Raw genomic sequence first — 25147 nt, 5'->3', positions numbered from 1 at the left:
CAAATAAAGCATAATGAAATTGATGTGGATTGTGGAGGCCCCCCTTCATAGCTGTATTCAATGACTTCCCAATTCAATTTTTATTATCCTCCGTCTTCTAACTAAATTTGTACGAATTCATTTAATCTAAATTCAAATTCAATAGTAATTTTTTGAATTATTTTCATCTAATTTACCCATATGTTATTAAAAAAATTATGCAAATCCGACATTTGTTTGGGCAGTCGAGATTTTCTTGCAAGTATAAATTTTTCCATTTTCAACAAATATAATGAAACAAAACCACGTGGGTGAATAATTGAAAATTGACAAATATGTTATATTTAAATTAATTATTTGCAGCTAAGATATGAAAGATGAGCAGTGTTACCGTGTGGGCCTTTTCATTTGTGAAAGAAAATAGGAAACATGTAATAAGGTTGGATAACAGCTTTTGCCAAACTTTTTGCAATTTCCATGCATCAAATTGTTGGGCATACGTAATCCCTAGAACATATACATCACTTCCTTCGCAAATTTATTTCACCACGTTTCCGATTGGTAACACCTCTAACCTAATTTAAATATTCTTTATGCTTTTCTTAATTTTTTTATATATATTTTTAAAATCAATTAAGTTCCCATTTGGACGGAGCTCTCTTTCTAAAGCCGATATCCCCATTGGTAAAAATGGGCATGTGGAACATACGTAGTTAATTTTTTTTAAATAACAATATAATTTGTTATGTCACGTGCTCAATTACTCCAATTGGTAATATGCCCACTCGCAGTGAGTTCGGTTTGCTACACTATTCTATTAAGATGCTACTGTTCTATTAGGATGGTCAGTTTGACTTTTGGTACTTTTCAAAATTATGTGTATTTGATTTATAAAATATCAAATTATATTTTAGAATAAAATTATGAAAGGTGAAATTACAGAAAAAAAAAGTTATTTTAAACGAAATATTATATTTTTCTTACTAGAATATAAGATTATAATCTTTGATTAAAAGAATATAAGATAATTTAAATTATATTTTATTAAAAGAATATGTTATATAATTTGTGAATCAAATTTTGAAGATATTGTAGACAGGAAAAAAATTTAAAATATGAGGGTGTTTGATAATTATTTTGGGATATAGGTTATTTGTTAAAGTATACGTGAAACTCGTTCCGGGGACGACAAACTTCATAAAATATATTAAAAAATATAATTCATCATATGAAATAAAATAAAATTGTATGAAATATGTCACGGTGAAGTGACGAGTTCTAATTATTTATTATATTTTATGGAACTCGTCACCCCTTCTTGACGTGACGAGTTCCACTTGCACTGTAACAAATCACTTAAATCCCAAAATAATTCTCAAACACCTCATTTTAAAAAAAATCCCCACCTACATTATTTAGTCGAAGAACTATATAATTTGTTTAGGTTTAAATATACAAAATGTGTCTAATCTATGTCTGTTTTTCAGTTTTTAGGCTTAAATATATAAAAGGTGCCTAACCTATGTCCACTTTTCCAGTTTAGTGTTTAATGTTTATTTCGTTCCAGTTTGGTGCCTCACGTTTCATTATGTTACTCAAAATGGGTCAAGCCGTGATGGATCGTTAGTTTTCTCCGTTAATTAACATGTGTCACAATATGATAATTTTAAAAATTTTATATAAAATTGAAGAAAAAAATTATATATATTTTTAAAAAAGAGAACACAAATTTCAAATAACCCCAAAACTTTAAAAACATTCATTTCAACCTCTAAATCCACACCAACCATAACCCTTTGCTATCGACAAAGCCTCAACCCGACCTCACCTTCCCCTGGTGACCAAAACCCCTATGAAATTGTGACTAATCAACGACGAATCGATGTTTTATACTCGTAAACCCTAGGATGAAAATTGCAATCTCAAGCGATTTCGACGGCCAATCGACGACAACTACGACGACTTATAATTAGGTTGATGACAAGGACTACGCTGGCAGAGGTGGTCGGGGTCGGAAAGGACTCCGATGACGGGTTTGTGTTAGGATTTGAGGATTTTGAGTTTTTTTTGTAATTTAAAAGAAATAAGAGTTTTTATATAAATATAATAATATTTTAAATATTTTAAAAAATAAATTTCAAAATTATGAGATTGTGACACATGCCACTTAACGGAGAAAACTAATGGTCCGTCACGACTTAACCCATTTTTAGTAACAAAATAAAACGTTAGACACCAAACTGAAACAAAATAAACGTTAGGCACTAAACTGAAAAAACAGGCATAGAGTGAACACCTTTTGTATATTTAAGCCTTGTTTTCAAAACATTATTTGTTATTCTTTTCTTTAATTTATATATTTTATATTATATAAAAAAAAATTAAATATATGTGTTATAATATAAATACTAAAAATGTATATTAAATTAATAAAAATAATTAGATGTGATGAAAGGAATAATGCATGTAAAAAAAGAGAAAAATACAGTATAAGAGGGGGAAATTACAATCTAGGATAAATATTACGATTGAGGACGAACTCGTCATTCCAGTACAATAAATTTTAATAAAGTTTTTTTAAAAGAATTTAGAATTTTAGCAAGACTAGTTTTCGAAAAAATTTCACTTAAACGCGTCTTATTGGAACGACGAGTTCTTTTAAATTATAAGATTTATTATAACTCATCGTAGTGGAACATCGAGTTCGCCCTCTACTATAACAGTCGTCCTAAATTGCATATTTAAATTCGGATCCAAACTTTTAGAAACTGGGCGTTTACTCGGGAGTTGTCTGCACTTTTTTCTAATGCCCACAGCTCTATCGTTTAGGGCCCAAAAACATGAGATGGATCGCACCAAAGGCTTCATAATTTGTTGGTGCAAAACGTTAAGCCCCTATTTGCCTATGAGATTGGACCACAGTCGGCGCAGAAATGAATTCCATATTAATAAGTTTTTGAAGAGTTTAATTGAAATTTTAAAAATATTTTAGAGATAATGTAAATTAACAATGTTAAAAGGATTTAATTTAAAGTTTTTGAAGAGTTTAATTGCAATTTTAAAAATATTTTAGAGATAATGTAAATTTACCAAAACTTTAGGAGTGTCAAAACTCCCTCTAACCATGGTTAAATCCACCCCTCATCACATATTAATTAGAGATGACAAACTGGCGGGGCGGGTGCGGATACCCCTTCCCCTATCCCATATCTATCTAATATTTTTAAATCCACCACCCGTCCACCACCCATGATGGGTAAAATTTTTCAAATTCACACCCGCCCACTTGGGTACATTCTCAAATCCATCCCCACACCCACTACCCAACTGAAAACGTACCCGGTTAGACCCTGACAACAACCTTAAGTTATACATAAACAACAAATATAAAACAAACACAACCATTAAAGAGTATAATATTAGTCTCTACAATTATACCTAATACTTGGTTAAATTATAAGTTATATCTTATACAATATTAAGAATTAGTCTCTAAAATTATATCTAAATTCATAATGATCCAAAATTTAATGGGTATTTAGTTTGTGGGTGGATGTGGGGCGGACAAATGTAGGGCGGGCGGATGCGGGGCGGTAAGGTCTCAAACCCATCACCCGCCCACTACCTACGACAGGTACCACTTTCTAAGTCAATACCTGCTCATTACACACTAAAATTATATCCATCCCCGCCCCAATTCAAGCGGGTACGATGTGAAATCTACGAAATTATACCTGTTTGTCATCCCTAATATTAATAATTCGATCATACATAGATAAAAGAAAAACAAACTAATTTTTTTGCTTAATTCCACGTCATATTTGGCATCCCATGTCGTCTCCCTCTTATCGCGTATCGTCGTTCCATATTATTGAAATCCAACTTTATACTATATAAAAACAAAATAGTTTTAATTAATATATATTTAAATATTACTGTTTATACAGATGTACGTAGTAATTAAAATATGGTGTACAGGTGTAATATATAATAAGGGTAAAATACACAAATTATCCTCTGACTATAGGATATTTTTTTTGAGTCCCCTAATTATTAAAAGTTATAACATGGTCCTCTAATTATAGAAAGTTGCTTTGTCGAGTCTCTCGACTATTAAAAGTTACAAAATGATCACCTGACTATTCATTATATTTCAAACTCATATTTTTTCATTAAAAAATTAACGACAATCTGAGTTGGACATTAACTGATGATTGAGATATGATAAAATCTGATCTCATAATCCCAAACGACAATTATATCTTAATCGGCATGTTAACATCAAACTCAAACGATCATAATTTTTTTTAATAGAAAAGGAATAGTCAGATGATCATTTTTTAATTTTTAATAGTATATGAACTCAACAAAGCAACTTCCTATAGTCAGGGGATCCTTTTGTAACTTTTAATGGTAGAGTAACTCGACAAAATAATACCTATAGTTAGGGGGCCATTTGTGTATTTTAGCCATATAATAATTGACTAAAATAATAAACCGAATAATTATAAACATCAAAACTCCAACTGTCCAATCCCTGTGAAACAAACTTGTTTTTCAAATTAATGATTGGTTTGATTTTTTCTGAAAATAATAAATATAGTATTTTTTAAATTTAAAATAAATATAATATGTTTTTTTAGATATAATAAAAATGATTCTTAATATGATAATACTAATAGGGAGAAAATATTTTTAATATCTGAATTTGACTTTTTTTTGTTCAGATTGGTGTTTGTATTATTTTTGTTCCAATTAAGTCCTTAAACTTAACTTTTTGATTCAAATGGATACAATATTCTTTTTCAGTTGGGTACTTACATTTGGTTTATTGGTTCAAGTTGGTTCTTGAACTTTTTTTTTCCAACTAGATACCTAAACTTAACTTCTTGGTTCAAATTAGTACAAGAACTGTTCTGATTTAACTTGAAACTTATAATTTTTTTACTTCAAAATTTTTTGAATTTGTCTAAGTCTGTTCAACTTGAACGATATTTAATTTTACATAATCTAAATTGGACTAAAAAATTAAAGTCCAACTATCAATTTGAATCAATAAGTCAAGTTTAAATACCTAATATGAATAAAACAATACAAACACTAAACTGAACCAAAAAGCCAAGTGCATTTACTAATTTAAAACAAAAAAATCAAATATATGTGCGTAATTGGAAAAAATGATATAAATTTAACCTTGAAAACAAATTGGGTAAATTACATATTTGATATCCTACTTATTCTATGGGTTTTTGTTTCGATTATCTATTTTTTTAACAAAATCATATCTAATGTAATATTTTGGTCACTGATCGTTAAATATGACCATCTATTTATCAAAAATAGTGACATGAAATGATATAATAACAATTTTAGTCCTAAGAACTTATACAATATATCAATTTGATCTTAATTCAAAATAATTCAATAAATCATATCATTTTTCTCCTCATTTTAATTTAAAATAACTTAATATATTTAACCCTTTAATTAGATGATAACCTATATCATCATCTTATTGAAGAAAAAGTTTAAAAAATTGGAAAAAGGACAAGAAGAACGAAAGGTGGGATCTTAGATCTCAGTATAACATCTAACAGCTGAGCTAAGCTTAGTTTGAGTTAGTTTTTGTCTTTTTAATGTAAATATTTAAACATGTTATTTATGAGCTAAACACCCTTTATCCTTTCCTTTACCATCCTAAACAGTAAAATCTTGACCCTCGTTATTGTTCATTGATGGTTACGATATATAGACGCTAGATAATGATATTTTTTAACGAATGTTATGGTATATAAATTTAAAAGAGTAACGTTAGAAATATTAGGCACCTACATTGAACAAAAAAGTTTTTTAGACCTAAAATTAACGAATATAATTTGAACATTTATTTCTATATTAAATCAAAATATATTAAATGGTTAATCAATCAAGTGTCAATTTGATATAAGAAATAAATTTTAAGTGCTTAACTGAAATAAAAAATATAAATAATAAGTTGTATAAAAAATTAAGTCCATATATCAATTTGAAGGAAAGAGTCAAATACATATGTATGATATTTTAAAGTTAATAATTCACATCGACCAAATAAAGAAAAGGCTAAATTATTTGTTTTAGGCTAATTCCACGTTATATTTGCCATCCCATGTCGGCTACCTCTAATCACGTACCTTCGTTACATATTTTTCAGGACGCGTGTCACATCACCATTTGCTCATCCACACTGCTCGAAACTATGTCCGAAGTACATCTCCAACATCCGCACGTGCCATCAGCCTCCAGAGCCCTCTCATCAAGTAATCTTCTTACACGTGTCCAATCCCCTTACTTCTATATATATACCTGATGCCTTACTGCCTCAGAATCATAATCTAAAAAATCCAACTACTAAAGTTCAAATCCAAGCTTTTTGTTTCGATCTCCTTCGTTTTTTTTTCAAAGATCTGGTAAATGATCCAAAAGTCGAGCGGGTCGGGTCGTCGGTTTCTTACGAACCCGGCAATATATCCTTGCGGTTCCATTTCTCCTTTAACTCTTCTAAACTCTCTTATCGATCTCGGTGGAGACATTTGTAATTACAAATCCAAGTTTTTCTCCGTCAACAAGAGAAATGCTCGCGAAACGTTTCGTCAAATCTCGAACCTTCTTCTTTTCCTCCAGGAGATCCGAGATACTGAGTCGGATCTACCTGACCCGATCATCCTCAGCTTGTCGGAGCTCCATCTCTCTCTCCAGAAAATTATGTACCTTCTGGAAGACTGCACTCGCGACGGGACTCGAGCGTGGATGCTAATGAATTCAGATCGATTTGCGGAGCAATTCCGGATCGTGATCCGGGGGCTGGCAACGGGTCTGGATGTTTTCCCGCTTTCAACAATTGAATTATCGAATGAAGCCAAGGATTTGGTTGAGTTAATCGTAAGGCAAGCTAGGAAAGCAGCATTCGAGCCCGACCCGGAAGATAAAGAGGCTATGAAAGATCTCATGCGGATCCTGAACCATTTCGAGGAAGGAAACGCACCCGACCCGAATGAAATCAGACGGATCTTGGACCATCTCGGGATTCATAAATGGAGCAGTTGTAACAAGGAGGTGAAATTCTTGTACTCAGAAATCGGTACCGAGTTTTGCAACGGAGAAAAGAGAACAGAATTAGAGCTTCTGAGTAGCTTAATGGGATTCATGAGCTATTGCAGATGCGTAATACTTGACACCATTGACTTCGAAGGTCAACATCGCAATGGCCAATATAACAAGAGCAGCAGCAGCGAAGGTTTTAAAGGAATCAACGTCGATGATCTGAAGTGTCCGATCTCGTTAGAAGTGATGTCCGATCCGGTGACTTTATCGTCGGGGCACACTTACGATCGTTGTTCGATTTTAAAATGGTTCAGGTCGGGGAATGCCACCTGTCCCAAGACCGGCGAGAAGCTTATCACTACGGAATTGGTTCCCAATCTTGTCTTAAAGGGGATGATCCAACAATATTGCGCTGAAAACGGCCTCCCAGTCGTCGTTTCCAGGGGAAAGAATTGGGATATTTCGAGGACAGCCATGGCAGGGAGTTTAGCTGAAGAAGGAGCTGTAAAGATATTGGCTGGTTTTCTCATTAACAAAATTGTTAATGGAAGTAATGAAGAGATGAACAAGGCGGCATTCGAGATTCGGGTTCTTACGAAAAGAAGCATTTTTAACAGGTCTTGTTTGATTGAATCCGGCACGGTTCCGCTTTTATTGAAGCTGTTGTTGTCTGAAGATTCCAACATCCAAGAAAACTCCATTGCTGCCCTCTTGAATCTTTCAAAACATTCAAAAGGCAAAGGTGATATAGTGGAGAATGAAGGGTTGGATTTGATTGTCCATGTTTTAAGAAAGGGACTCAAGATTGAAGCTCAACAACACGCGGCTGCTACATTATATTATCTTGCTTCGGTTGAGGAGAACAGGGCCTTGATCGGTGAAAATCCTGAGGCTATTCCAGGATTAGTGGATTTGGTTAAGAATGAAAACCATTGTTGCAAAAGGAATGCTTTGGTTGTGATTTCCAGGCTCCTAGTGCATCCAGGGAACCATTGGAGGGTTCTTGCCTCTGGGGTTGTTCCTTTGTTGCTGAATCTTTTGAGAGATTCAGAAAGGGAGGATCTTTTTACGGAGTCTCTAGCAGTTTTAGCTACTTTAGCAGAGAAAATCGATGGCACGGTTGCGATTTTACGTCGAGGAGGCTTGAAGTTGTTAGTGGAGATTCTAAATACCTCCACTTCTAAGACCGCCAAGGAGCATTGTGTTTCCATGTTGTTGGCTCTGTGTATAAATGGCGGTCTCGATGTCGTCGCTCGTTTGGTGAAGAATCCTTCTCTTATGAGATCCTTGTATTCTCAACTTAGTGAAGGTACATCTCGAGCCAGCAAAAAGGCCGGTGCAATCATCAAGATTCTGCACCAGTTTTATGAAAACAACAGCCCCTCAACTTCAGCGACTCCAGTTCTTCCACAGGAACGATTCGTTCACGTGTGGTAATTCCTGATCCAACCTTTTATCTGTTTATCGGGTTTTTATTTGTTCATACATGTAATCTTTCCATGTAAATACACGCAAGTGTAGACACTGCTTGCTTGCTTTATTAGCTCGGTTTTTTTTGAAGAGCTAATATCCGCTCAGCTTCTACCTTTTTCAACGAAGCTGATTGAAAAAACAAAAGTATTTTAGCATTGTTGATAATAAAGGTCGCAAGGCCGTAATATAATGATGTAGAAACACACCCCTCATAATTGTACGCAGTATCATAATTCATTTGTATAAAAATCTTCCCATTTGTTGTACTATTCTTTCTCCATGTTTAGTAATAACATTATGCTTAAATCTCTCCAAACATGATGACTTACGTCACTTGTATTTCCTGCTTTATCCCTATGCATGACGAAGCTAGCTTGCGTATAAGGTCAAAAAGTTGAGTTTCAGGTCTGCAAATTTGCTTTCGTTCCCGTCTCTAGTGAGTTTTTTTTTTTTTTTGCCTACGAATTAGAAAAATCCATCCGGGATTTTTTTTCTTGAAATGGGAGAATTATTTTCATATACCAATGGCGTCAAGAATTACATGTCCCATAATACATTCCGCTACATCAAAAATGCATTGTCGGTCATAATCATATTCGCGCTTTGTTGAACATCAATCCAATCACCCAAATGTCATCTCATGAATTGGTCAAACGATTAACAATAGAGATAACTTCTCCCTCAATGGTCACACGTTCCCAACCATCCTCTGCTGTCATGCGCAGCCCTTTCATGAAGGCCATCGCCTCAACCACCCGAGTTGGGTTGGAAAGCCTCATCAACATTAATCTTGAAGCCCCATCCGGGATTTTAGTAATAGGAAGGATGAACATCAATTATAAACTTAATGCAGATTTTTGTTACCGTTTTTACTTGGAGGCAATGTTGTATGAAGATTCATATTAAGCACCCTTTGCCCTGAGTACTATGCAGAAACTGTAAACATCACCAGAGGCGATAACACGACGGTTTCTCAGTGTCAACAGAACCGAATGTTCCTCTCACTTCTGAGCGCATATGGGTTTGACCTATATTCATAACTTTAGACAACCCGGAATCTGCTAGCTATGTTTGAAATTTATCATCGATTAGGATATCCATTGCCTTGACAAAACAGAAAACACCATCATATACCTAAATCAGAGAAGACTAACAATTGAAAGACGAAAGGTAATTGTTGATTCCTTTGGTGTTGAATGTGCTTCCGACTTCCCGGATAAAGTTTTCAATATGTCCATCATTGATAACGTGCTTAACCGCCACGTACTGACATAGGAATGAACCAAGGTATTAAAAATTTTAAATTATCATATATTTTGAATATTTTTTGTATATTTTTTATTAATAATTTATTTGCACCCCTAAAGTTTTAAAAATTCACCATTCTAACGTAAAACTAATTGCAGTCTTTTTTAGGGGTGTAAACGAGCTGAGTCGAGCTCGAGTATTGCCGAGCTCGACTCGAACTCGAAAACTTTAAATGTAGGCTCGACTCGACTCGAAAACTCGCAAGCCTAAAATTTTCAAGCTCGACTCGAACTCGAAAGATAATATTAAAACTCGACTCGAACTCGAAAAGGCTCGAACTCAAAAAAAATTCAAGAGCTCGATTGAAGCTCGAGACTCAAGCTCGATTGAAGCTCGATTTTGAGCTCGATTCAAGCTCGAACTCGATTAAAGCTCGAACTCAAACTCGAATTTGATCCTACAAAAATCTTATATTACATTTAAAATATATAAATAATTTTCCCTTTAATCAACTATTACCAATACATTATAATATGAATGTATGAACTATAAAAAATCTAAAAAATAAAAAATACAATTACAAGAAATTTAGGATAATTAATATAAGTTTTGAAGTTTTTTATAATAATTATTAGTATTATTATTACTCATGTTTATTATATTAACATGTGGTGCAAATCGACGAGGAAGCCCGAGATAGTGCACCACCCACGTGAACCCACCGAGGAAGACCCATGCTGGTCTGCCATCCACCGAAACCAATGATGTCGTCGCCCATGCTGGCCATGCTCGAATCCATGCCCTGCAGACACACAAAACAAGGGACAGAGCACCAAGCACAAAACAAGGGACAAAGCACCAAGCAAAAACAAGGGATAGAGAACCAAACACCAAAACCAATACTAGGAATGATAATTAACAACTTATGCAGCAGTTGATAAGAATTAAATTGTATCTATGGGACATGTAAAATAATATGTTTCTGGGAAGAATAAGGGGAGTGAAAATTTTGAAATATACAACGAATGAACCACCAGATAGAATACAAAATATAAAACAATTTCAACCTTAGATTGTATTCAAAGATATAATTAATCAAAAATTTATATAACCTTACTTGTGACATTCACATATGTCCTAATCACTAACGTGAAAATCTAATGTATTGGTTCACCTAAATAGAGTTATGAAATTGAACAACCATATATTTCTTGACAAAACCATATTCAATTATCAGCGGAGTTTTCTGCAACCTAAATCAACATAAATAAAGAAACCACTATAATAAGATAGTGTGGTATTTGTCCACTCACCTGAAATCAATCAAAGGTCGAATATAATTTTGACCAAACTTGTAGTAGTCAAATGGCTCCCGCAAAGCTTTGTGGTAGGGTTGAAATACAAAAGGATCTTGAAAAGCTACCGTCATATTTCATGTAGAAGTTCATAACAACTTATAATCGAAATGCAGTATCTGAAAAGGAAGTTCATAAAAGTTACAAACTGTAGATTCATCTTGAAAGAGCATTTTAGAACAATTACCTCTATATCCAAAAGCACACGATCAAGTGCAACAGCCATGTTCGACAACACAACTTCAGCAGCAGCGAGATCTCCACTGTGAAAAACCTAAATGTTGTCACATGCGAAAGATTTTCTCTTTTAAGTTTTCAGATATACAGGTAAAAGATACGCAAGAATGAAAAAAAAGTTCACCAAGATTTTCGAAGGGCATAGATCGTGTACTGAGGAGAACATATCATATCTAGAGCATACATTAATGTGTAGTAAAGTTTGGGTTTCTTGCCTAGGCCAGCGAGGAAAGAGTGGTCCAGGCGTTAGGACTCTTCATCGGAGCTCGTGGGGACGGCGAAGGCCGCGGTGGTCGTGGTCTGGCATGGTTACGGAGTGGTGAAGCTGGGTATTTACGAGGGTATTATGGGTTTAAGTTTAAGGTTTTGGGGATGTTTTTTATGAAGGTTGTCACCGAAATATGTTTAGGAGAAGTTTAAGCTCCACATCGGAGCACTAGGCGACTGAAGCCACAGAGGCTGTGGGTCTCTGTTAGGGTTGAGCGAGGAAAAATGATAGAAGTTGAAGTGTAGAACTCCGTTGAAGAAAGGCGAGAGGAGCGGCAGCTGCGGGCCTGTGACACTGTTTTCTGGTTTGCATGAGAATGAGAGGGGGAGAGTTGGAGAAGGTTAGGGCGTGAGGCTTGAGCGACTGAAATGAATATTTAGTTTATGTTTGTTTTAATTTAGGTTCTAAACCCTAATTAATTTTGGGGTTAATTATCGTTTAGCCACAATAACCTTAGGGGTAAATTAGCTTTAGGCTCTCTAGATTTATGCGTTTTGTACAAAATAGTCCCTCAATTATTTAAATTTTAGCTTAAATTAGTCCTCACATTTAGATTTTTCTTAATTTAGTCTCTGTTTAGGATTGTTTTCTTTAATTAGTTGTGTATATTTATTTTGCATGTTGATATGTTTATGTATAAGTATGTGAATAATTTATTTATGAGCCACATAACATCATTTTGTATAATTTGTATGTTACCTTCATGGCATAACTTAAACCCTAACACATAAACCCTAAACTCTAAACTTTAAACCTTAAATCCTATCATAAACTCTAAATCCTAAACCCTAAACCTTATCACATAATTAGTTATGAGGTAAGTACAATATAGTATCTTGATATTAAATACTCAAACCATTGATATTTATGATATTTGAACCCAAAACCTCAAAATATAACAACAATTTAAAAAATTAGTTATTACAAATATTATCATTAGAAATATATAAAATATTTGTCATTAGAGAAATAATTTTTTTATCAATTTAAAATAAATATAAGAATATTTATTCAAAAATAATTTTTAACCATTTTCAATTCAAGAATATTTATTCATCAATAATGTATTTTTAATATATTTTTAATAATGTAATTTTAAAAAATATAAAATTATAATATAATATTTTTTCGAGCTGCTCACGAGCTTTTCGAGTCGAATATCGAGTAGCTCGTTTCGGCTCGTTAAGAACTCGAGTCGAGTTCGAGCTAGAGTCGAGTCCATTCGATCCGAATATTTATCGAGCCAAGATCGAGTCGATCTCGAGTAACTCGCGATCTGTCTCGTCTCATTTACAGCCCTAGTCTTTTTATCTAATAAAATTGTTCGTCCAACTGTTTCTGCCTGTAATAATACTTGTCATACACAATTTCGAACCAATTTGATTCTTGATAGAATAGAAATGAAAAGGATAAAGCTACCTCATGTAGTGAGATGAATAACCAGTTAGTTCATTCCATATGGTAAAGACAATATGGAGGATACCATCAATAATGCTCTCTTCATTGAGAGAGGCCAAAAAAAGTAGAAATGCTGAACAAAAATGAAAAGGGTTGATATTAACCGATATCGCGCCTAGAAGTATTACAAACTCAACAAGCCTGCTCCCTAATTTAGTCTACATTTAGTCTTTAAAATAACAGAGGCCGAAAAAGAAAAGATATCCATTACTCACCCCGACGGTGATCAAAATCTCAGTCCTGTAGCAACACAGGAACCCACAGCACGACAACAATGTTAGATCACGATCTCAACCGCAAAGCCAGACCAGTCTCAACTTTTTTAATTTCGAATATCAGCATCCTCCACATCTTAAGTACAAACATCTCTGCCTCTTCATCTAATATAGACTGCAGCAGCTCCAGCATTTGTGAAGCCTTGACATGTTCCTGAGTACTCGATACGATGTAATCAACCAGTGTTTTCTCTTCTTCTCCCAAGAACTCTGTAATTTTCTTTGAAATCCAGGGTCTCATTCTCTCATGCAATGCATGCTGTACAAGTGCAACAAAACAAGAGAGTACCATATTAGAATTACGATCAGGAGTGAATTGGGTTTCACCACCAGCAGAGGGATTACACAATCAATCGACTATGCAATTGTAAATTCTAAATATTTCTAACAGACACAGCATAAGCCCTACCCAACTATCTTAAGATCTTCTGTTTTTCCCCTAATTACTGTTAGCCTTTTGGAGAATCTCTACAATGAAAAATAAAAAAAAATCTGCATCATAGAATTCCAAAAACCGTATAGTGCAATATTCATGTTAGTGCCATATATGCCCAGGACAAATAATAAGCCTAATGCAATTGAACTTAACATTGTGCACAATTTTAACCAGTTAACCAAGACCAGAGGACAGATGTTTCTCGAAATTAACAGTTTGAATAAGATGTTAAAAGATGATTACCTGGTCATATACATTCCAGTTTATCTCATATGAAAATAGTTCCTCCTTGGTTTTTGGAATCATATCAATCAATTGTTTTGCGTCCAAAAGCTTCTGACTATCTGTTGTTTTCACCTTATCATGTCCATGCTCCCTGTCTCTATCCCGATCAGGGATCTTCTCTTTGGTCTCATCTCTGCTGCGAGTATTATCCTCATCATTACGATCTTTATCCCTACTAGATTTATCATATGAACGTCTGCTTCGCTCTCTTCCTGCATCAGGCTTTTCCTCTTTAGTATTAACATTTGATATTCGCTTTGCAAATTCAGCAGCAGCAACCAAATTGGGTGGAGGTGCACCAGGTTGGACAGCCTGCAGTTCCTCAGTAGAGTAATCAATGGGAACCAGGGGCCTCATTTTCTTCTCCTTCTGTGCATCATCATCTTCCTCCTCATGGAAAACAGATGGTACAGTAGTCCGCTTTCCAGATCCAACAAGACCAAAACCCAACTTTCTTGCTGGAACATTCCCACTCTGCCGTGTATCTGACGCAGAAACAAAGGCCTCGTTTGATTCATCAACAGAACCATTTTGCATATTCTCATCACCTATCACACACAAACAGAGATCATTTCAGAAAAATAAATATATAAAACAAGATGAACACACCAATTAAATTACAACAAAGCGGAGAAGACAAAAAATACCAGTTATCTGGTTTTCATGACTTGATTCATGCTCATAATGCTGTTCAACTGACTTATCTTTTCTTTTGGTGCTAGCTTCTTCAGCCAACACAGTCTTTTCAGCTCCATTTGCAAAGCGACCAGAGAAAAGCTTTAGTGCATCTCTTTGCTGCTGCAGTTGCAGCTGCTGTTCCTCTGCCCTTTTCTTGGCCTCAGCAATTTCTTTCTCTTCTTTGAGTCTATCAGCCAAGTCATCCTCCTTTTCCCGAAACCTCTTCCTCCTCTTTTCCTCCAAAATACTCCTGCGCAACCTTTTTCTCGAATCATCATCATCATCTTCCTCTTCATCATAGCGAATCTCCTTCTTTCGTTTGCGCTCCCTCTCTTTCTCCCTCTCCTTCTCATACTGCCTCTGCTTCTCCTTCTCCTTTTCTCTTTGCTCCCAATCTCTAAGAAATTTTTCATACTCGCGCTCTGTCTCCTCAATCTTCCTTCTCTGCTCCCTCTCTTTTCTCATCCTTTCCCGCTCTGTTTCTCTTTCTAGTCTCTCAATTTCACGCTCCTTTCCCCTCTTAAGATCTTGCTCTCTGTCTCTACTCCTATCATGCCTACGATCAGGTGAGTTTGTCTCAAGTCGATCATTTTCATTTGTCACTTTACTCTCACTGGTAGTCTCATCATCATTTTTAGCTTCAGCTCCATCTGCAAAATATGCACTCAATATCAGAATATCCTATATTTGAAAAATAATAAGTATCATTAATTCCTCCAGTGTGATTCTCATTAAAATTTGAGGACTTCCGTATAGATTTTGATGATAAGGCATGATAAAGACAATAGAGAGATCAACAAAACCACAAAGATAGAGTGGCAAAAGCTCACCATTTCTCATTAAATCAACATCTGAATTTGATTTTCCAGAGGCATCAGGAGCAGTTAGTGGAGGAGGTGGAGGGAGAGGATTGGTTTTTAACCTCTCCTCAATCATGCCAACAAGCTTCTCTGAAGCATCTCGATCAGCCTCACGGTCTTCATTAGTGACGATGCCAGAGTTGGCAATGTCAACAATATTTTTTTCTTTGTTGTCACTGCTCTTGGAATCCTCAACAACTTCTGTTGAGGATTCAGTCTTTTCATTAGACACTGTATTTTCACCTTCTTTATCAGACCCTGCAGCTGGAGCTTCATTTGGTTTCTTTGCATTTTCAGTTTTCTTTTCGACATACTTCTCCAGATAATCCTTTGTTGCTTGATTAACGTTTACCTGTTGGTATATATCAAATCAATGAAACAAGATAAGAAGGACAACAAGTGACCAAAGGCAGAAATAAATTGTTCAAATAGAAGCATCCGCTCACAGGCACTGAATAATATATCGATTTACCAGTCATTCTAGGATAACATAGACCAGAACCATTTACTGCTTAAGGAATATTACTTAAGGACTCCCACTTACTCTATGGAACATTTAACCAACACTAAAATAAGCTATTTGGGAATAAAAAAGGCATTGAAGTTCCAGTAAAGTGGCCGTTGAAACAATTTTAAGGTGAATAAATATCTAGGAGGATTCAGAAAAGAGATGAGGCAATATACTGGTTGAAAATAGGTCATAATGAAACAACTGCAATTAACCAGAAAAGATTAAATCTATATTACACCTTAATGTTATTCATATTTTTTTACCATGTTATACATAATTCATCATACCATTCAATTTTATATTCCATACATAATTCAGTTTATAAGATACAATCATTTTAAATTCAAGTAAAAGATAGTAGTTTAATCAGATTCAGTTTCTAAATAAACTGAACAGCTTGTCATGTGAATGAAATGCAATAATAATTTAACCTTCATGATTTTCAATCATAGTAAATTTAGAAGCAACCCTATCACACGCACACACAAAACAAAATAAAATAAAAAAACTTAAGACAATCATGGGGGATTGAAAAAAATAATAAAAAGAACTCACCATTAATTCTTGTCCTTCAATATTAAGTTTGCTAAGTAGTCGTAAAGCACGAAGAACTCCTTCAGCGGACTCAAATTCACAAAACCCAAAACTTTTTGGAGCTCCATTAGAGGGACGTTTCCAACTCTTGACAGGTCCACAAAGCTTCAAATAGTTGACACAAAAACATGATATAAATCCAAAGCTAAAAAATAAACATCACCGAAGCTATTTCAAATATGAAAAAGTACATCAATAATAATATCTCACATGAAGAAGAGAGAGCATGAAATCATTGTCCACAGATGGTGATATCTTGCCAATATAAACTGTAGTTTGTGGTTTCTCTTTAGGAGTAACATTGGGAATAGACGGTCTAATGACAGGAGCAATAATTGGGCGAATGCCAGGAACAGGAGGCCGTGGAACTGTTGGAACCACACCAATAGCTCCAGGTGGACGTGGTGGGAATGCAGGCCGAATCATTGCTGGGTAAGGAGAAGGATAGCGGAGAAGTCCTGCATAAATGGAAAACAAATATCTATGCAACCATATCAGAGCAAGTTGGCAAAATAAACACATTGAAAAATGTTTGCAGTGTAACTAAGCACTCTTACAGGAAAAGAATTTTCTAAAAGAATAATTAAATGATTTTACCACACATTAAAACTATAAAGAGATGGCACCACACGCATGGAAACTATCACCAGCTGAATAGCAAACCTGAAGGAAACATCAAGAGAATAGCATCGATTCATAATCATGGCTATGTAGAGTGCACTTACCTTGGACATCCACTTGTTAATAGCCTTATCACATGCACCAATTGCACAATTTTGAAGATTGGATAACATGAGACTTCCAGCATCTCATGCTTGCAAATGAATTATTTAACAAAATTCAATTTTCATATTTCACCATTTAAATGTATCTCAACTGTTAGAGCCCAAGTGCCACAGGAAAAAACACAAAGTGGAGAGAACAAGAAAGAAAAATGTAATTGGGAGGATTGTGATACCTTAGAATACAAAGCCAAGGAGCACTCAGTTGTTAACATGGTCTGCTGCTGGCAATTCATAAACCCATGAATGGGAAATTATCCTTAAAACTACCAAAAAGTATACATCCTACTAAAAAATGAACATGACAGAGTGTGCAATGATTTAGAAGAAAATGGCATAGTTATGAAGTTACCAGAACTCTTCAGCACGCTTTTTTTACATATGTCCATTAAAACTCTAGGTGGCTTTAACTTGAATATGATATTTAAAATCTATATTTCCTTTGAACTCAAAATGCAGTTAAGGAAAACCCAATTAAGGCATGCCAAATAGAAGTGGGGTTCAATAAGCAAATTTGAATTGAAGCCCCTTCAACATGTCTTTCAACCGTATTCAATCAAGACACTTTAGGAGAAAACATCCCATCCGCGCCCCTTCTTTCCATACCTTTCAAAAAATTCCTTACCATTCAATCCCTTCGCTTACATTAACTAAGGATATTACCAGCACAATCATAACATTTGCACCAGAAAAATATCACAGAAAAGGAATAAGCACAAGAACATACATATAAAAAAAATACACATATTCAGATTAAAAATCAATGTTTGAATTAAATTCACAATTATGCACCCACTTTAAATGGAAGGAGTAACCCACCCGGAGGACGCATGGTGCCCGGAGGAACAACTCCCGGTACGGCTGCATATCCATTTGGAATCGAAGCAAACGGTCTAAGAGCAGGATTCGGAACCTGACCCGGAGGCACCTGATATTGCATCAACGGCGGCGGAACAGAACCAGGGGCCGAACTCACGCCGGGCGGCTGCAAGCCAGGAGCTGGAAAATTCGGTAACGGCGAGAACTGTGGAACCGGACGGAAGGAGGGAGGCGCCGGAGGGAGGGCGGTGGCAGCTCCGGAGATCGGTTGTGGAGGAGTCGAGTAGGAAGGAATAGCGGGAGGAGGCTGAGGAGACACCAAGGACACGCTAGGGTTAGGGTTTTGTGGGAGCTGTGCTGTGGTCAAGGAAGGAGCGGGATCGGGTTGGGCGGGTAGCGGATTCGGGTTATCGGAATCGGATTTAGATTGGGAATTGGTAGTATTATCTATGGCTGCGGAAGAGGAGGAAGAATCAGCCATTGAAGGAGAAAGAGATCGATCGATTACTTCAGTAAAGTTTTTCGAAGAATTTTATTAATTTCAAATAAAAGTTCTTAAACTTTCTGTTTTATGATAAAACTTCAAATCAAAATCCAATCTTCAGTTAATGTTGTGATCTAAGTTGCCCTAAAACCTTTATATATAACATAAGTGGAAGGGAAGGAAGAAGCGCGTGAATAAGTTAATTGGGGGAACGACTCCCTGCTTGCCGGTGTACGATTATTGGTTTCAGTTTCCTTAACGTGGCGCTTTTTAATTGGCGGGGAAATTGATGTGAATAAATAATTTTGAAAATAATTTGTGAGTCGCCATCGGCCTTTTGGATCAGGTAGGTCGAATACCTAAAAATTATTTTCTTTAAAGAGTTTTAAGAAAACATCAATAAAAAAATTGAACTGATCTGCGTTTTATAACCAAAAATTCGTTCTTTTTAATAAAAAGGGATTTGTGGTCGGTTACGTTTAGGGAAGGATTAGCACCCCTACAACGCCCAAAATTGGTACTTTTTAATTATAAATTGTCTCTATTATTAAAATTTAAAAATTCAAAAATATATTTAATTTTTAATCTTATTATTTCAAAACTATATAAAATATATTTATTTATTTAAAAATATCAGAAAAGAACTTCTAGGTGCCTTAAGACAGCTCTTTTCTTTGATATTGATAAATATTAATTTAAATAATATTGTTTACTTTTTAATTTTAAAATATCAGAATAGGACATCCAGTTGTATTAAGACTGTCCTTTTCTTCAATATTAAAAATAAATATTTAAAAATTACTATTTATTATATATATATTTATGAATATATAAAAATATTAATCAATATAATAAAAGAAAAATACTACTAAAACAAATATTTAAAAACAATAAAATAAATGAAAACATATAAAATAACTGACTAAATTACAGTAAAACAAAAATCTAATTCATAATTAATCAAAATTATAAGGATTAAATATGTTATTTTCTTATTTAATAATTTAGTGACTAAAATAAAATTATTTAAAATTCGGATATTATAATAAAATAAATTAAAAATATAAACTAGGGATTAAAAAATTATTTATTAAAATTAAGGGATTAAATCCGTTATTTATCCTAAATATATTATTTTAATATAAAGGACTAAAATGAATAAAATTGAAATTCGAAGACTGAATTAAAATTATTATAAATTTGATTTAGTGACTAAAATGTAAAGTTTACAAATTATGAGGACTGCGGATGGGGTTTAACTATTGTATAATTACGCGCATAGTCCTTCCCGAAACGACGTCGTTCGGGAAGGACTATAAAAGGTCCAAACCGGCTGGCCCGAAGGGCCAGTCTTCATTTTTACTTCTCCTCTCTCTCTCTTCTTTGAGAGAAAAAAAATTTTCTCTCTCGCTTCTCTCTAGAACAGAGAGAAGCCAGCCGGCCGACAGCCGTCAGTCGGCGTTAGTCCGCCGTCTACCACCGTCGCCGGCCACCGTCTTCGGTGGCCGGAAATTTTTTTTTTACATCTAAACGTAGATCGGACCGTCCTAATGACGGTTCCGATGTTCTTTTCCGTTAAACGGCTCCCAATTGGAGCAAATCTAAAACGAATACCTTCGGTTTTTCGAAGGTTTTGGTGAGATCCGGCGTTTGGCTTCCTCGGTAAGTCTCTTCTTCCTTTTTCTTTATTTTCTGGTTCTTTGCTGCTGAGATCGTTGGTAATAGTTTGTATCTTCTCTGTTTTTTTTTTCCGGTTCTGTCTTTCTCTTTTTTTTCTGTCTCTCTGTCCCGTCGTTTTTTTTTTCAGGTTCGGGTGGTGGCTTTTATAGCCACCACCGTTGTAGCCGTCGGACCGGTCTGAAGAGGGGGTCTCGGTGAGTCACCGGACTACCAGTGGTGACTCACCCCGTAGCCGTGGCGTGGACGTCTGGCGTTGGAGCTTCTGGAGCGTTCGGTTGGGACGTGGCAGCGGCGGAGGCGGCGAGATAGCAGCGGCGGCCGCGTGTCCCTAGGGTATCAGACCCTAGGGTTTCCATCTGGGGCAATCTGGACCGTTGGATCGTGCCAGATCCAACGGTTGTGATGAGGCGGCCGGCTAGATTAGGGTTAGGAAACCCTAACTGGAAACCCCAAATGTTTAGGGTTTTTGGTTTGATTTGGACCGGTTCTGGTTTGTTTGTAACTGGGCCGGTCCAGTTATAATTGGTCTGTAATTATTTATTTATATATTTATTTAATATGTATTTAATAATAATAATAATGATAATGATAATAATAATAATAATAATAATAATAATAATAATAATAATAATAATAATGATAATAATAATAATAATAATAATAATAATAATAATAATAATAATAATAATAATATGGATAAAAAAATTAGTATCTTCAGCTGCCCCTCTTTGCTCATTCTTGTGTTAACAAGAATAGGGCAAAGATGAAAAGATAATAATTTTTTTTTATCCATTTGGCTTTACTTTGATCATAATGGATATATTGAATAAATTCTTCTCTCTCTCCAGATGAGTTCTTCTTATTATGAACTTTCTGCTGGGGATGATGATGACCTCCTTTCTGTGATAGAGTCATTCAAAAGGTTGAATAAGCTCTTGATGAATTCTTCTCATTATGAACTTTCTCTAGAAAGACTGATGCTAATCTATCTCCTTCTGTGATAGAATTATGCAAAAAGTTGAACAAGTTCTTCTTATTATGAACTTCTTCTTTCTTCTTCAGATGAGTTCTTCTCATTATGAACTCTCTCTGGCAATGTTGATCTATCAAATGATGAATTCAAACCAAAAATTTGAACAAGTTCTTCTCATTATGAACTTCTTCTTCCTTCTTCAGATGAGTTCTTCTCATTATAAACTTTCTCTGGAAAAAATAATCCATCCAGTGATGAATTCAGATAAAAGGTTGAACAAATTCTTCTTATTATGAACTTCTTCTTCCTTCTTCAGATGAGTTCTTCTCATTATGAACTTTCTCTGGAAAGGCTGATCCATCAATTGATGAATTCAGGTAAAAGGTTGAACAAATTCTTCTCATTATGAACTTCTTCTTCCTTCTTCAGATGACGAGTTCTTCTCATTATGAACTCTTCCTGGCAATGTTGATCCCTCAAATGATGAATTCAAACAAAAGGTTGAACAAGTTCTTCTCATTATGAACTTCTTCTTCTTTCTTCAGATGAGTTCTTCTCATTATGAACTCGAACTGGAAAAGCTGATCCCTCAAGTGATGGGTTTGAATCTTTGCTAAAGTTTTTGAAATTCCTGTTAAAAATTCAACATAGATGAAAATGAATGAAAATGCACCTATTTTTGTAAACACCTAAAATATGATGCATGAATGTTAATTTATTTGATTTCAGATTGGTGAATTGAGTATTTCTTCAATTGTAAAAACCCAATAGATTTTTCTTCTTCAAATGAAAGAATCTATCATCTTTGACCAATGTAGATATAATGTCACAAAAATTTCTTGAGAATAAAACTCAATAATACAGGCTCTTGAAAAACTTGCATTCAGGCAACATGTTGATTCTGATAACAACTCATCTGATTATGAAGTGACCTTTCAAGATGATTTCACAGATATCGATAGTTCTTCTAATACCGAGAAATCTTGAATTCTGATTCTGATGAGGAGAATGAACTGTTATACTTGACAAAAATGGGATTCTCAAAGGCTGAAGCTTCAATAGCCATGTAGAGATGTGTGGTCCAAATTCATCAATTGCAGTATTGGCAAATTTTATATGTGCTGTTCAAATGACTAAAAATGCTGACGCACTTCTTCCGGTAAAAGATGGGAAGCCATTATGTACTGATCCCAATTACAAGAAAAGACGAAACTTGTGCTATGATTTTTGGGAAAGGAATAAGCAAAAGAAGCTTGAAAAGAAGCTTCTTAATGAAGACGATCATGCAGTTCATCTTTTAATTCCAATGATTGGTTCTGTAGTTCCTACCAAACCAGATCAGATAACTCAAAGAACACTTCCAGAAGATGCTATTGAGTCTCCTTATTTCTACTATGAGCAAATTCATCTTCCAAATTCAATGATTGGTTCTGTCCAACCAGATCAGATAACTCAAAGAACACTTCCAGAAGATGCTATGAACAAATTCATCTTCTAAATTCAATGATTGGTTTTGCCAAACCAGATCAGATAACTCAAAGAACACTTCCAGAAGATGCTATGAGCACATTCATTTGTTCCATTTAATGTTTGGACTGGGATATCACAGTACTTATTCGATGTAAAGCCAGAATTTGTAGATTCGAAGCATTTTCATGCTGTCACACTGAAAATAGGCTATATTCATAATCTGCCAATTAAGAACAGAGTTTCTCTTATTATGCTTCCTCCATGTGCTGATGCTTTTCCATTGACAAAGAAATGATGGCCTTCTTGGAATCCAAAAACAAAGTTGAACTGTTTATAAACTTGTACAGGAAGTGCCAAATTGACAGAAAGGATCTGTAAGGTTCTTGAAGCTTATGACAATGAGCCACCTTAGAGTATCCAGAAGTATGTTCTTAATGAGTGCTGAAAATGGAATCTAGTATGGGTTGGAAGGAATAAAGTTGCTCCACTTGAACCTGATGAGGTGGAAATACTTCTAGGTTTCCTTAAAAACCATACATAAGGATCTGTTTAGAGACATGTTTCCCAGTGATATCAATGTCTTGTTTCTTTTTGCTGGAATCAGTGCTGCAAAGATCGCCTTCTACTGTCTTAGTATATCTTTGAAAACAGAGGTGCAAGAACTGAATGGTGATCGGTTGGAGCAATTGATGAGTAGATTTGGCGGATTTGACCTTGTTGCCGGTAGCATCCCGTGTAACAATCTTGATGTTCATGGCTTTAAGATGGTGATGATTTGCTTATTTTGTATTCCATGTATTTAAAAGTATTAACATAAAGTGATATTCAGAAATCTTTAATTTATTTCAAAATTATGTTAAATCATAGAAGAATAAATTGAATTTCCAAAAATAAATTGAATCTCAAATAAATTGAACTTGAAATAGATAGAATTGTATCCAAAGTTCTGGCAAACATAAGAATAATAAAAATTCAAATGTCTCAACAAATTATTAGCATAAGTATTTCTAAATTAATCACATTGACACAATTTAGAGAAATGATGTAAGCTTTTGTCTGGAAGATCTCAAACGTTGTCGAAATGCTTGTAGATGTGAAGTTTCTTCCAAACTGTCAAAATCTTAAGAGAGTTCAATTGCCAGATGCCTAATGTCAAACTGCATTTGAGCAGCCTTTTCAGGTTCTCAACTCAAATCCTTCCTTTGGTTACAAGATGCCCTTTGCGGGTTTTCACCTTGACCCCCCCTTTTCCTTTTTTTTTTCTTTTTCTTCAAGCATAATATTTCTTGACAGAATCCGAGTTTATTGGATTTCTCAGAATTTTTCCATCCATTTTTGCCAAGATCAACGCTCCTCCGGAAAAGGCCTTTTTCACAACGTATGGCCCTTCCCAATTAGGCATCCATTTCCCACGGAAATCTTTATGTATAGGCAAAATCTTTTTTAGTACTAGATCACCCTCTTGGAATTCTCTTGGATGTACTTTTTTGTCATGAGACTTCATCATCCGTTTCTGATACATCTGTCCATGGCAAATAGCTTTCAATCTTTTCTCCTCAATAAGGTTCAATTGATCAACTCTAGCTTGGATCCATTCAGATTCATCCAATTTTGTTTCTCTCAATATTCGAAGCGATGGAATCTCAACTTCAATTGGTAAGACTGCTTCCATTCCGTAGACTAGAGAAAATGGTGTTGCCCCAGTAGATGTTCGAACAGTAGTTCGGTATGCATATAAAGCAAAAGGTAACTTCTCGTGCCAATCTTTGTAAGTTTCAGTGGTCTTTGTAATGATTCTCTTGATGTTCTTGTTTGCTGCTTCAACCGCCCCATTCATCTTTGGACGATACGCCACTGAGTTTGCATGTTTGATTTTAAACTGCGCACAAAGTTCGGTCATCATTTTGTTGTTCAGGTTCAGAGCATTATCTGTAATGATCCTTTCTGGTAGGCCATACCGGCAAACTATCTCTTTCTTTATGAATTTGCAGACTGTGGACCTCTTAATATTGGTATATGAAGCAGCTTCAACCCATTTGGTAAAATAATCAATTGCCACAAGGATGAAACAATGTCCATTCGATGCTTTTGGTGTGATTGCTCCCATGACATCTATTCCCCACATAGAAAACGGCCAGGGTGCTGTCATTACATGTAAAGGAGATGGGGGTACATGAATCTTGTCTGCATATATCTGGCATT

General features: G+C 35.0%; 2 protein-coding genes across 6 annotated transcripts; one reads left to right on the top strand and one right to left on the bottom strand.

Annotated features, from left to right (window-relative positions):
- Positions 1-6354: 6354 nt before the first annotated feature.
- LOC120171433 (U-box domain-containing protein 19-like) lies at positions 6355-8717 on the top strand. Its single transcript, XM_039179142.1, has one exon. It carries the CDS (start codon positions 6430-6432, stop codon positions 8494-8496), a length of 2067 nt encoding a protein of 688 aa, XP_039035073.1. The 5' UTR covers positions 6355-6429; the 3' UTR covers positions 8497-8717.
- Positions 8718-13170: 4453 nt separating this feature from the next.
- Positions 13171-18931, bottom strand: LOC120171398 (RNA-binding protein 25-like). 5 transcript variants are annotated; one of them, XM_039179132.1, is made up of 8 exons: positions 18339-18479; positions 17696-17743; positions 16948-17195; positions 16699-16842; positions 15603-15984; positions 14742-15422; positions 14053-14642; positions 13171-13632 (listed from the first exon to the last, which is right to left on the bottom strand). In XM_039179132.1, exons 3-8 carry the CDS (start codon positions 17161-17163, stop codon positions 13381-13383), a joined length of 2265 nt encoding a protein of 754 aa, XP_039035063.1. In that variant the 5' UTR covers positions 17164-17195; positions 17696-17743; positions 18339-18479; the 3' UTR covers positions 13171-13380. The 5 variants fall into 5 exon arrangements, with proteins under 5 accessions (XP_039035063.1, XP_039035056.1, XP_039035036.1 ...); XM_039179125.1 differs by having other exon boundaries at positions 17696-17740; XM_039179105.1 differs by lacking the exon at positions 17696-17743 and having other exon boundaries at positions 18339-18931.
- Between the last annotated feature and the right edge of the window lie 6216 nt (positions 18932-25147).

This window comes from Hibiscus syriacus, unplaced genomic scaffold, assembly GCF_006381635.1.
Source record: "Hibiscus syriacus cultivar Baekdansim isolate YM2019G1 unplaced genomic scaffold, ASM638163v2 tig00003041_pilon, whole genome shotgun sequence".
NCBI classification, from domain to species: domain Eukaryota; kingdom Viridiplantae; phylum Streptophyta; class Magnoliopsida; order Malvales; family Malvaceae; genus Hibiscus; species Hibiscus syriacus.
This window is presented reverse-complemented; position numbering and strand designations above follow the sequence as displayed.